At 39.9% G+C, this 13,482-nt stretch overlaps 1 protein-coding gene across 1 annotated transcript; it reads right to left on the reverse strand.

Moving 5' to 3' along the window:
- Positions 1 to 2,024: 2,024 nt before the first annotated feature.
- LOC137952295 (protein DETOXIFICATION 48-like) lies at positions 2,025 to 3,860 on the reverse strand. The gene is made up of 2 exons (XM_068799423.1): positions 3,726 to 3,860; positions 2,025 to 3,542 (listed from the first exon to the last, which is right to left on the reverse strand). Exons 1-2 carry the CDS (start codon positions 3,849 to 3,851, stop codon positions 2,025 to 2,027), a joined length of 1,644 nt encoding a protein of 547 aa, XP_068655524.1. The 5' UTR covers positions 3,852 to 3,860.
- Positions 3,861 to 13,482: the final 9,622 nt, after the last annotated feature.

Consider the following 13,482-nt stretch of genomic DNA (forward strand, 5'->3'; position numbering starts at 1 on the left):
AAGTGTCTGTGTTTCCCATGGATGTTTCCAAGCATCATAAATCACAGGTCCTCCAAGTAGTACTCACGGCTTTGCTGCTACAACCGGGAATCAGAATGAGCATTCAAGGATGTAATCCAGAGCTTCGGAAAATAATTGAAAGGGCTACAGTGAGCTTGACACATGTGTCACTGCCTTGAATTGAAAGATCTTAATGATCCTTCATTCTCTTATGGAAGGCGACACATGTGTCAATCTCCTTTCTGTTTTGTTTTGTTTTTCTTTTCGTTTTTTCTTTTAGGGAAGATAAGAAGCACTCAAATAGTCTCGACTGATACGACATTATTGAACAGGAAACACAGATGCCTTTGCTGGTTCAAGTATGGGTTTTATTCTTTTCATTTTCTTCTTCCTTTCCCCTCCTTCGCCACCACCTCCCACCACTACAGAGGGGCGGTTGACACTAAAATGTTGGTTCTTTCTTAGTGAAAAAAAAGAAAAAAAAATCATTAACGGAAGAAAGTGGCTCGTGATTCAATCCCAGTGACCTAGCCACTTGGTGTGGAAGGAATGTTAAAGGCCAAAATCCATAGGTCAGAACATATGGCACAATATTATTCGATTCCCATTACTATAATGGGAGGAGAGAGAAAGAGAGAGGTTGTTACCAAGTTAAGAGGGGATCTAATCCTATCATAAACTACAAGATGAGCTCTTAAACAAAGCAAAAAAGCAAGAAAAAGTGCACTTATTTTATGTTCTGATTGGTAGATGGAGAAATAAAAAACTGAAAACCAACTCTTGTAAGGAAATGAATTGTTTAGTTCCTCTCTTCAGTGTCGGTTTCAATGATTCCCACCGTCCCACATTTGAATTATAATCCCTGCTTTCACCAGTTCAGAACATGACATGAAATCATAAAAACTAACAATTCAAAAGAACACAATTCCTGAAGAAAACTAGAACAAGTGAGGCATGTACTTGTGAGAAATCCTTTCCTTCCGATAAAAGGAAAAAAATATCTCTAGGGGAATAGAGAAAGCCAGAGACTTGTAAGCCATCCATTTGATCCGAAACTTGACTAACGTTTCTACAGCCTTCTTGTTCCTCACATTGGGTGTAGAATTAGAGAGGATAAAGATAGTTTCAATAATTTTTTTCTCTCTTTTAAGAACTGCTCAAAATTTGTCATCTGAGAAGTAGACAGAAGCAATAATGGGAGGGTTTTGTTTAGAATAGAAGCTCGGCTTCCTCTCTCTCTCTCTCTCTGTTCCTCCCTGCCTCCCTATGATGGTTGATGAAACAGCAATGGTGGGTGCCAACCCCAGTTTGATATTTTTGTAGTTTTTCTAAAGGTACCTAACTATGTGGGACTTTTGAAGCCGAGATGTTTGTAGAAAACACTCTAGAGAAACAGAGGATAAAAGAACGAAACAGCACGTGGTGTTTCGTGCTAGGGAACTGTTGTTGAAGGGAATTTTGCTGAAAATGAGTAATATTTTGTGTAGGGCTTCGTGTTAGACAGTAAATGAGAAGATGAAAAGAATTTTGGTGAGAGGGAGCGATATTTTACATCAATTGAAATTGGGTCAAGGAATCACTTTTCTTTTCCACTATATTTTTCGTGGTGCCTGATTTTCTGGGTAAAAGAAGAGAGTAGAGATTGTTACTTTGCTAATATTTCTGAGAGTCTGAGACTCAAAGACGGATTCCTCCACCCTTAAAACAACCGACAACTCAGCTTTTTATAGATATTCTTAAACGAGTTCCCGTCTTTTACTCTTTTCGGTCTGCACCATTGATCGACAGAGCACATTCCCATTCCGGAGTACTCAAAAACTCAGAATAAATGAGAAAAGAGCCGGCAATGACTACAAAGACAAGGAGAGAGCAAATTCTATCTATAATGATAAGATCATAACTAATTAAAGCGAGACAACTCTCTTCTCAATACGAATTAATAATTTATAAATAAACATCCAGCTAGCGTCCAATGAGAAAAAAGAAAGATGAAGAAGAAACAAAAAAAAAAAAAAAAAAAAAAATCATTCATTTACAACGGGAATAAGAGGATCTGTCTCTGATGCAACTGGCTTTGCAAACCCGTCTTTGATGCACAAAATCTCCTCCAAATCCGATGACTTGTTAGCATCATTTGCAGCGGCGTCGGTGGCAGTGATTTCGATAGCCGATGTTGGAGAAGAAGAAGCACCTCCATAGGAAGCTTTTGTAAGTTGTTTTGCTCTCTCTGCTTGGACTAGCCAATCTGTGGTGACTAGAACATAGAGCATCAGGGAAGCACAAGACGCCTGGGCGGCGAGAAGGCCGAGCCACAGTCCGGCGAAGCCCATCTTTGCAACGAAACCCATCCAAATGGCCACAGGCATCCCCACCAAGTAGAATGACCCCAAATTGATGTTGGCGCCAATGGTCGGGCGAGCGCTGCCCCGCAGCACTCCGCATCCGGTAGTCTGAGGGCAATTCCCGAGCTCACAGAATCCAGCGATGGGCAATGCCACCGCGGTCAGCTCCAAGATCTCTTTATCGGTGGTGAAGAGTCGTCCCCAGCAGTGTCTCATAAATGTGGTGAACAGCATCGCCGCCAGGCCGAGTGCAACTGCACATACCAGAGAGACTATCATGGCAATGCGAGCTTTCGCCGGCCGATTGGCGCCGACCTCGTTTCCGACCCTCGTCGACACCCCCAAGCTTAAGGCGGCGGGGAAGACGTACACCAATGAGGTGATCTGTATCAGAATACCCATGGAAGCAATGGTGGCCTTGGGGTTGGCCAGCACGCCACAAAGCACTATCATCAGTTCGTACCACCACCACTCAAGACAGACGGAGACGCAGGTGGGTATGGCGAGACCTAGGAGGGAAGACCAGCCTCGGAGGCAATCCATGCTTGGAGTCACCCATGAGTCCTTGTACACGCCGGAGGTGTACACGAAGAGAAACAGCAGGATGAAGAGGTTGAGATTGGTCCAAACCATGGCCAAGGCCACTCCAGCAATGCCCATCTTAAAATGCACCACGAGGAGGAAATTCAGAGGAACGTGAAGAATTACAGATATGGCGGAGCAGTAAGTCAATGGCAAAGTTATGTTCTGGGTCCTGAGATAGACTCGGAGGGGATGGAGGAGAGAGAGGAAGAAGAGATCAGGGATGGAGAAGACGATGAAGACGTGTGCCATGGAGGAGATTTCTTCGTCTTGGCCACACCAAAGGAGGACTCTCTTCATGTTGAGCCAGAGAAAGGAGATGGGTATAGAGGTGGAGAGAAGCAGGAGGACCGTCCTCTGAAGAGTGAGACCCAGGAGCTTCCATTGTTTTGCGCCAAATGCTTGACCGCAGATGGGTTCCATTCCCATGGCCAAACCGGAGATGACTGAATATCCGGTGATGTTAGCAAATCCGATGGAGAGGGACCCACCGGCGAGCTCCAGCTCGCCGAGGTAACCGAGGAAGAGCATGGAGATCATGGCTCTTGAGTAGAGTAGAAGGCCTGTAAGAGCAGTTGGACCTGATATCTTGCCTATTGCTCTCATTTCCTCCACCGCCTGGATTCATGCAAAGATCAACACAAACCAGTGAGAAAAAGCAACAAAAAGAAATCAAATGAAGAAGCGTCAAAGACCGGTGATGAGTGCCTCTTTCTGTTGTTATTAGAGAAATGAAAGTAACATGTATTTGTTCCTAACATGCAGTGAACTGGCTGTCGCGCAGGAATTGAATGCAATTACCTCAGATGTAGTAGGCCATCTATGGAGTTCACGGGGGTCAATATCCATGGTTTTATTAGAATTTTCCATCTGGGTCTTCTTCAAAGGGAGGAATGGAGAAGAGGAGGAGGGCTTTGGGTTGCACATGCCTCTATCAACTAGACTTGAATTATCATATGATGAGAAGCTCTGTTTGTGAGTCTGTCTGACCTTATGTTGTGCTTTTTCCTTTTTTGTTTTGAATAGAAGAGAGTGATAGTGTGGGGCTATATATATTTGACGATTGGTATTTATTGTGGGGTCCTTCAAACAAGTGTCCAAATGTAAGAGAGAGAGAGGGCTGTTTTGTTGAGCCTTGGAAGACTGATCTTGGGTCTGAGGCAGGAGAGGGGGACCCTCCCTCTTCCTGTCCTTGCAGCCGTAGTCAATTTGATTCTCCATCTTTGTTTCACTACTGTCAGAGAGAAGGACAGATTGGACTGGTTTTGGGATTGGATGACCTAAAATGAGTAAGGGTCTCATCTATAGGGTGGGGGAGTGACTGAGACCTTATCAGATAAGGCATGTCAAAATAAACCAGTTAATGATTGTAGTGTTTTAATTTTTTAATCAACCAAGAACCAGGTTAGGTTCTCAATTGGTAATGATATCATCCCTCTGTTTCCTCTGTCCTAATCAGAGCATCACTTTCAAAGTTTAACCCCTAATCTGCAATTGCGTGTAAGAAAGAGAAGCTTCTCCTACCTGTTATTTTCTCCCTGTTGGGTTTCCAGCAAGAAGCCTGAGTGGGTGTTTTTTTTTCCTCCATTAGAACCTTTGCTCACTTCTCAGAAGATGGAAACAAAAAAGAGCTGCTCATCAATTCTCAATTGTGAGAGAATTGGTGGGTCCCTAGGGTGTTCCTGCATGGGGCTTCTAATTTGTCATCTCCCTCTTTTCTAAGTACCAAAAAAAAGCAAGCATGTCTTCTCATTCCATCCCAGTAAAGGGTTTTTTACGGGTTTTGTAGATGTCAACAAGATCTGCTCTCCTCCAGGGGCTTTCACTCTTGCCATGTTTAAGGTGTCAAAAACACAGACCCCGTTCAGTTTTGATCTTCATCTTCACGGGAAGAAGAGAGCAAACATGTCAAAAAAAGAAAGGGAGAATTCAATGGAGGTCGATTAAAGTGCCAAACTTTTTAGGGAGCCACCAGTGACTGATGTGTGAGCTAGTGGTAGTCTAGAGAGCCGGCAGATGGGAGTAAGGGGACACTGAAAGATATACGTGCCCCAATTTCAGCCATTTAATTTCTATCACCTTTTCCCCTCAAAGTCATGGATAGAGGCCGATTTTGTCAGTTGCAGAGAACAGTGCCTCCACCATATTTTTACTTCTTTTGCTGTGTTTTTTAGCAGAGAAAAAAATGTCGCCATTCCCAATTTCCTATTTCCTTGTCTGTCTGAACTCTGGTCGAGCTACGGGGATAAAAAAATGAAGTTTTCCGTGTTCATTTGCAGCAACAGCAGAAGAGATAATTATTATAGGATCTTCCGCACGTGTCCGGGTGGTTTCCAAGGGTTGATATCTAGGTGGTAAACGAGAGATTTTACAAAAAATACTCTTGTTTACTCACTTTTGGGTCAGAGATTTGCTCAAATGGGCATCAAATATTGTGGCAGGAAAACGCCTTATCTAACACCGTCTGCTTTCCACGATCCAACATGATGTGACTCTTGATCTTGAATGAGCTTTTCTTGTCTCAGAAAGGAAAAATTTATGATCACTGTGGAGCTTTAAGTTTCCGCTCCAAAAACGTTACAAGTAACAGAGATTAGTTTATTAGCAGAGCCCATGAAATTTGACTGGCCCTCGTTTTCAGTTCCTTCCTCCTTGATCAGCTGCGACGCAGAGAACAATAAAGAGAAAAACCAAAAGGACCCTTTAAAAGCTCGAAAACCATTCATTTCAGTACACCCCGAGCGTCCTCTTCCATTTCATGAGGTCTCATCACCCTGTGCAAACTGCAAATAGTTACTGCAAAGGTGAGGAGAGAGAGAGAGAGCCCTCTGTTGTACTCTCGAGTGAGCCTTACCGCACTTAACAGCAGAGGTGAAGTCAGCAAACTACTTACAGTCCTTAATTGATAGTTCCTCGTACTTGATAATGATAAAACAATATGAAAGCAAGGTTAATCACATGAAAGATTGATTAGTGCATAATATTAAATAACTTTTCACATGGGAGAAACGAGAAAGATCTCACTCACTGGATTATGAAAATTAAGAAAACTATAACCTAGTTTATCAGTTGCAGTCAATTTTGGACCTGCTTTGACAGAAAGTACTCCAAAACAATGATTTAGTAAAATGCCAGGTCCTTGACGAATTTTTATTTCGAAGTTAGGTCGTGGCTGTGTAAAAAGAATCTAGTTCTTTGTCAGGAAGAAGAATCTACTTGAGAATATAATTCTCTTTGAAGAAGTTAGATAAACTGAAAATATGGCATCGATCTGAAGAGAATTTCCAAAATTTCACAGCTTTTAACAAGAGAATCAATATGATAAAGTAATCTTTCTCAGAGGGAAGGTGTATAAATAATGCCAATACTGCTTCCTTGGAAAAAAAATGCACGAGTGACCCTTGCATTTTTCTGGTGCCGACTTTCTTTACCTGATATGGAATCCATTCTTTGCGTCGTCGAGGAATTGCGAGTAAAAATATCAGTTCCCTAGGAACGGCAAGAGTTGGCTGTAGATATCAAGGTTCTGAAAAGGGGAAGCAGGAGAGAAGGCGGTCTCCCCACCACCTCGAGCGGTTTCGACGAGTGAAGGCGAGAAAGGGCAGGATAATGAAGAGAATGTAGTCAAGAGGAAGGTGATGACGATAATCAAGGCAGTGAAAAGCCTGGTAACTGGTAAGAGAATAATTGGAGAGATTTTTGGGCTGTACTTTCTAAAATAAAGATTGATTGATAATATAAACTTTCTAGGGCTGATCCAATGGTGCCAAACATATAAAAGGGCTATCTTAACCATTTGATCATGATCAACAACTATTTCAGCCATCCAATAAATGGCTATTTCAACCATTTGATCACTATCAACGACTATCTCAACCATCCAATAAACCGTTTTTCATGTTTCACACCAAATAATTTTTCATATTAGATCAGCCAGTGTAAACTTTCACCTTAGACAATACAAGGTAGTAAGTACATCTGAGCGTATATGGATCTCATTGCTCTCTTGGAAATTACCAGATATGGAGGGATCGTCTAAATACGAATAAAAGGAATTGCCATTGAAGACATCTTGAAAAGGGTGGCATTATTTGTTTCATTAAGGCCACTATGTGTTTGGTTGATTTTATTTATTTATTTTGTAAAATAAAAAAGCAAATAATGACCTTATTGAAACAATGTTCTTCCATTCTTAACAATGGTTTCATGTAGATATGAAGTTGGATAAATTCAATGTTTTTTTCGAGAAGCAATGTCCTAATTTTGGTTAATCATTTGAGTTTGATTTAAGGCAACTTTATTCATAACAAAGTAGGTCTTGTACATGGGTCACCACCCGAACTATCATGTTTAATAACCCGAAAGTGAATTTTCAAATAAGAGAGTATAGTTAAAATAGTTTTTTTTTATAGATGTACTATCAAAAAGATTATGTTTTATCATTTGGAAATAAGTTTTCCAATTTTGGTAAGTAATCCTCAGAGACCTCAAACCAATAAGTGAAATTCTTATACTCACAAAATATGCATATGATCTTATTTTATTAGGTTTCCTCTCCACATATTTTGGTAGTTTTATATTTATTGTGCTCCTTTTCAATCCTTTGCCCGTTATAGTTTTTGTTTTTGTGGTACTTTTGGACTTGTTTCAACCATGATGTTTTGAGCCGGTGAGTTAACCTATGACTTAGCCAAGTTGACTCAGATTTGGAATAAGTTCATCTCTAGAAAAATGTGTTCGACTCCATTCATCTTGTATTCAACTCCATTAACTTTTCAACCATTACTTGTAACAAACTTTTGAACTTTTTTTTTAATCAATGCTGACTATGTTCAACTCTAGGGACATCTGCTCAACTTCATCAACTTGTGGGCGAGTTAGATAATGCAATTTTGAATGTTGTGATTTTCTACAACTTCATGTACTTGACTCCTTTTGAGGAATTCATATTTTTTAAACACTTCGAAGCAAAAAAATCAATACCCTATAATCTAGGTTTTCGGAGATGGATTTACGGTTCTTCACCCTTTTGACGATGACAAACATATGGTTTAAAAACTAACCACACGTCATGAAATGCATTCTAAGTGATTTTTTGCTCTTCTCTTTACTTGTTGATCTCCCCCTTTCTTTAATTTTTTTATACCCTTGAAGAATTTTAAAGACTCCCCCTTACTTTTTGAGTATGTTCCTATTCTAATTGTTAAAGTCTCTAATCTTTCTCCCCCATGTTAATTTTTAAATCTCTAATCTTTCCCCCTCTTTTGGACTCACCAAAATAGCACATAAGAAAAGATATCTTTCATTTCAATAGTTGCATAGGTACAAAAGAAACCATAGAAACCTTTTGTTTCGGTTTATATGATTGGGAGGAGGTGAAGCAGAGGTGGAAGGCTAATCTTCTGCTCATTTCGATCCCTAAAGCCACAAACATTATCTTGAAGGCTTGACTGTCAACATCAATGGGGGTTGAAGTTTCGGTCCTTTGGGGCTAAATTACCTCTGGGTTTCTATTTTCTCCTAGATGCTCTCCAATTGAGGATGATAAGGCACCTCAACTGATTATGATGGAAGGCTCAAATGATGCTCAATTTGAGCAAGCTTCCTCTCAATTTTTTAAAATTTCATAAATACATTCTTTAAAATTCTTTGAAGTAAGAGCAGAGCTGCTATACGAGTTGGAAGGTTGAACTTTGATCTTGAGATGGCGGCTCCTCAGGGGTTTCTTCCTCACCGAGCTCTTGTTCTTCATGATCTTTTTCTTTTTCTTGTTGCTACTGTGTGGAGGATGACCAGTGACCAATGACCCCTCTGCATGTCATTTTGCTCACACTCTCCTTACTCTCTCTCAAAGTAGCCTTTGAATAGCGGATTGCTCTTGAGTGGTGCAGCGATGATCCAACCATGTATTAAATTCATGTATTTTCTAACTCTTCCTCTATAAATGGCATCCAAAATATAAGCTCCCATATTAAGTTTGTGACTATACTTGATGCAATAGATGAGGATGTTGTCTGTAAAAATGACTTTCTTGACCACTTTGTATCCTATTCAATAGCCCACAATCAAGGAGATCATCATATCTTGATTACTCATTGAATTTGGATCATTGGACTTGCTAGTCCCATACAAGTCTTCATAAATTTGAGGCATTATTAGCTAGTGGGTTGTCGTGAAAAATATCAAGATGGATAGACAATCCTTCATTCTCTCATTTTAGCAACATATTGATGTTGCTAGCTGTGATGAAACGAGATTGGGGAGAATGCTGTGAAGACGGTGATCTCCTTGGCCTAGAGGGAGTAATCTCTCCATATTTGAGAAAAATGTTGAACAGTCAGATCACTTACTTGATATGCTTCTCTCTCATAGAAGGCACGCATTTGCTGGAATTTCGACATCCTTCTAATCTTAGGTAGTTCTTCCAATTGAGCCGATTCTATGAATCTTCCTGGATTGACCCTCTTCTTACTGAAACCTGAAGTGAAGAGGCATTCAAAATAGGCATTGGCAAAGATGTTGTTACTTGCTAGGATTTCCAATAGGTGTATGAAATGCTTATGGAATTTTGGAATCTTAGGCTCTAGTCTAAGCCACATGTTGGAGTTGAAATTCATTGGAGAAGGAGCTAATGGTCCTTGGTTTGAAGGAGCTTCTCGTGGAGTAAGATTTGAGGTTCTAGGCAAAATTGTCTTCTATTTGACCTTAAATTTTCTCATAGGCATTCATGCTACTCAATTCAATGGAGTTGAAAGTGAAGTTGCTTCAGTAGAATTAGATGGAGATTGACTTGGCTCACATTGTGAGGAAGAAGCTTGATTTTTCCTCATGTGCCTGATCAAAGGGACCTCATTTTTCATTTTGTTTTTGGAGGTTGTGGGAGGGTTTTGGGCTATCTTCTTTCCCATGGTAATATTGTTGAATAATTAGAATGCTAAGGAATTGATTTGGCAGAAGGAAATTAAGAGGAAGATGAATTGTTCTTGGATTTTACTATAGAATAGAGTGTGTGTAAGGACTATAGACACTACCTTCCTCCACATTGGTATGATATTGTCCACTTTGGGCCTAAGCCCTCATAGACTTACTCTTGGGCCTTTACCCCAAAAGGCTTCATACTAATAGAGATAGTGTCCACACTTATATATCCATGATCCTCCCCACCTTTAATCAATGTGGGATTTTAGTTGTATACCCAACAATCCTTCCATCGAACAAAGGACCACCAAACCTCCCCTCAAACAATCATCCATCCGTCCACTCTCTACCAACCCGAATTTTTCACTCCAATGCGTTGGAAACACATGCCTTACATAGAGTACCACCTGTCTCGAGAGCGTACTCTATGTAGATCAACTCCTCTTCACCATGATGGGACATGGACACGTCCATGAAGAATCTGGAGCACACTACCTATCCAATAAAGCACATCCACGGATCCCTTTGAGATCTAATTTGAGGCCCACCACCTTCGTTTGGCATTCAGAGGATTCATCCACCATGGCTAACTTTGGGGCATAACTTTGATACCATTTTTAAGGACTATAAACACTACCTTTCTCCACATTGGTATGATATTGTCCACTTTGGGCCTAAGCCCTCATGGATTTGCTCTTGAGATTTTACCCCAAAAGACTTTATACCAATAGAGATAGTGTCCACAGTTATATATCTATGATCCTCCTCACTTTTAGTTAATGTAGGACTTTAGTTGTATACCCAACATTGTGTTTGAATTTGTTAGATACCAGGAGTCAATTCCTTGCCTTTGGATTCCATTCCTCCATAAAGACTTCTCATTATTGTAAGCACTTGGATTGAATCCACTTAAAAAAGATTCAACTCCATAAAAGATTTTCCTTCTTTCTTCAAGCCTCAAAGGTCGAATTCACTTTCCAAGGATTCAACTCCAAATTTTTTTTTTCCTCGTTAGTACTTAGAAGGGTTCAAGGATTTGTGTGGATTAGTCATAGGAGCGACGCCATTCTTATGGATTTGACTTCCAAAATATTGAAATTCAAATTTATTCAATGTTGACCATGCTCAGTTTGCTTCTAATTCTTGTTTATCTATGAGTTAGGGTTTTAGTGAATATATTAGCTATTTTTTTATAAGATGGAACAAAATTCTAATTTACTAACCCCTTTTGTACATAATCTCTAAGAAAATGATGTTTTATCTCAATATATTTTGTCATGCTATGATGCATTGGACTTAAAGACAAGTTTATAGTAGAAGTATTATCACAAAGTTTGGGGATAGAGTCAAACTTTAAGTTGTAGTCTTAAAAGTGTCTGCCTCATCCAAAGAAGTTGAGTACAAGACAATGCAACTGACATATATTCTACTTCTATTGTTGATAGTGCAACACAATTTTGTTTCTTAGAGAACCATGAGACTAAACATCCTCCTAGGAATTGATAAGTGCCTGGAGTGCTCTTTCTATCATCTAGACTTTGTGAAAAATAAAATTCGAATATCCTTCCAATAGAAAATCATTACTCATATGATAAAATATTCCATAATCTAGTGTATCTCAATTATCTAAAAAATCTTTTTACTGTCACTACATGGTATTTTTTTGGATTACTTTAAAACCTTGCACATAAGCACACAACAAATTGAATGCAAATCTGCTAGCTGCCTGCTAGAGGAGGCTGCCTTTCATTTCTCTATACCTAGTTTGGTCTAAACTCTTTCTAGTCTCATCTTTTCCCAGTTTGGCTATTGACTAAGTGGGGTTTCTACACTCTTTTTATCTTCTAATTTTCACTTCTTGAGGAGCTCTCTTATGTACTTTGTTTGGGATATTTAAACTTCTTCACTTTTATTGCCTGATTTGCAACCCAAGGAGAAATGTTAACTCACCCATCATGCTCATTTCAAACTCACTTTACATTTGGTTTGAAAATTCTTTGTGAAGACCATCATTTGAAGATCCAAACACTATATTATTCAGGGACATGTGATTGACTCCATCCATTATGTGCTTGACTCTCCATCAATTTATGGTCGGATTAGACAATTCAATTTTGAATATGTGACTTTCTAGCTTCTTGTACTCGATTCTTTTCTTGTGGTGTCGACTCATTTTAAGGAATTTACACTAACACACTTACAACCAAAATTATCAGCAGCCTATGTTTGTTATCATCAAAATTTGGGTTTTTGGAGAAGGTTTTGAGCTTTTTCTTCCTCAAACAATTTATAAGAAATCTTTTTAGTAGTTCTATCATTTTTGGGGATGAAAAAATATTTCTCTAGATTCTTCTTGATTATTCTTAACTTAAAAAAGATAATAAGTTAAAAATTTTATTTTCTGCTAAAATGAGATTAAATCTTTCAATAATTTAAGCTTTAGTTAGAAGGCTCGTGAAACCTTAAATGCTACATTGAATTTCGCTTCACTCGAGTATTGAGAGTTGAGACATGAATATAATATAGTATAAACCTTATACCAGCAAGTTAGGTTAGCTACCATGAGTGGACACCCGAGCAAGATCCTAAACGCTTTATCTGTTTCATCCAGCCTTTTCCACCTTCCGCAGTAGGCAGAACGTCCCTTGCCTTGGCGGGTGAGCCTACTGCACGCCCGCCCTGAGATTTATCTCAGATGATTGGACGAGTGAGGCAATGTCTGGGGGTCTTGTCACCGTCCCACGCACCTCTACAGAGTCGTGGGTACCCGGACGTACCCTAAAAGTCTCGGCCCCATGGACGACTTTTTTTCCTCCCTTTCGTTTCCTTTACCAACTCCCCTCACCTCCCCTCCCCACTTTAATGGAGTCCTCGAAGACGACAAGCCCGTGTTCAGCTCGTACGGCCGTCCACCGGCTCCGACAGCCTTGTTTAATGCTCCGGTTTGCCTCGCCTTGGCTGTAGGGTGAGGCTGAACCTTCGATAAGTGGTTACGTCTATGTGTAGGGCATCGGGGCCTCCGGAGTTGTAATGTGGAGGTCACTTCTACAGTTATGATGCTAACCTTTTCAGAATCCTTGGTCTTGTTTTACGATTGGATCACAAACCTTGAGCCACAGTCCTACCTATCGTCGAGTACTTTGACATAGCCCGAGAAAGAATTTATTCCATTAGAACCTACCTGTTAGTTCTTTCGCTATCTCTGATCCGTCTCTCCCGCTCTGATTGTTTTTCAAAAGGCAGTAGGAAAGATCTTACAGAAATATTTTTTACCTCTGATTATTATTCAAAAAGATTATTATTTCTAGATAAACAAGTTGTAGCATGAACAGTAGCAGACAGGCAAGTCGCCAACTTAAAAAAGATGAGGCTCTACTACATCAAAAGAAAGAAAGAAAGAAAGAATCGCTTTGATTACCATTCCTCCCATTAAAAGAAGATTATTATTCTCCTCAGGGTGAAAGATAGTATTATTCTCGGTGACTTCCTCAGATTTGACATCCGAGAATGATTCATGATTCGATGGATGTCTCCTCATCGCTACAATTGAAGCTGCCCATGGCTGCTGAAAATGAAGAATCATTTTATCTTCTCACTGGTTTACTTATGCTTCTTTAGAGCCAACATGGGTTCTTTCTGC

The sequence above is a fragment of the Aristolochia californica genome, unplaced genomic scaffold (assembly GCF_029961685.1).
Source record: "Aristolochia californica isolate CCGP_79_NKW_82.1479 unplaced genomic scaffold, dmAriCali1.0.hap1 SCAF_15, whole genome shotgun sequence".
Taxonomy (NCBI): Eukaryota; Viridiplantae; Streptophyta; class Magnoliopsida; order Piperales; family Aristolochiaceae; genus Aristolochia; species Aristolochia californica.

Excerpts from the sequence above, each read along its gene's own strand:
- LOC137952295 (XM_068799423.1), bottom strand. The coding sequence starts at position 3,851 with ATGTGCAACCCAAAGCCCTCCTCCTCTTCTCCATTCCTCCCTTTGAAG. Across the intron at positions 3,543-3,725 it reads GATGGCCTACTACATCTGAG|GCGGTGGAGGAAATGAGAGC; the intron begins GTAATTGCATTC and ends GCATGAATCCAG.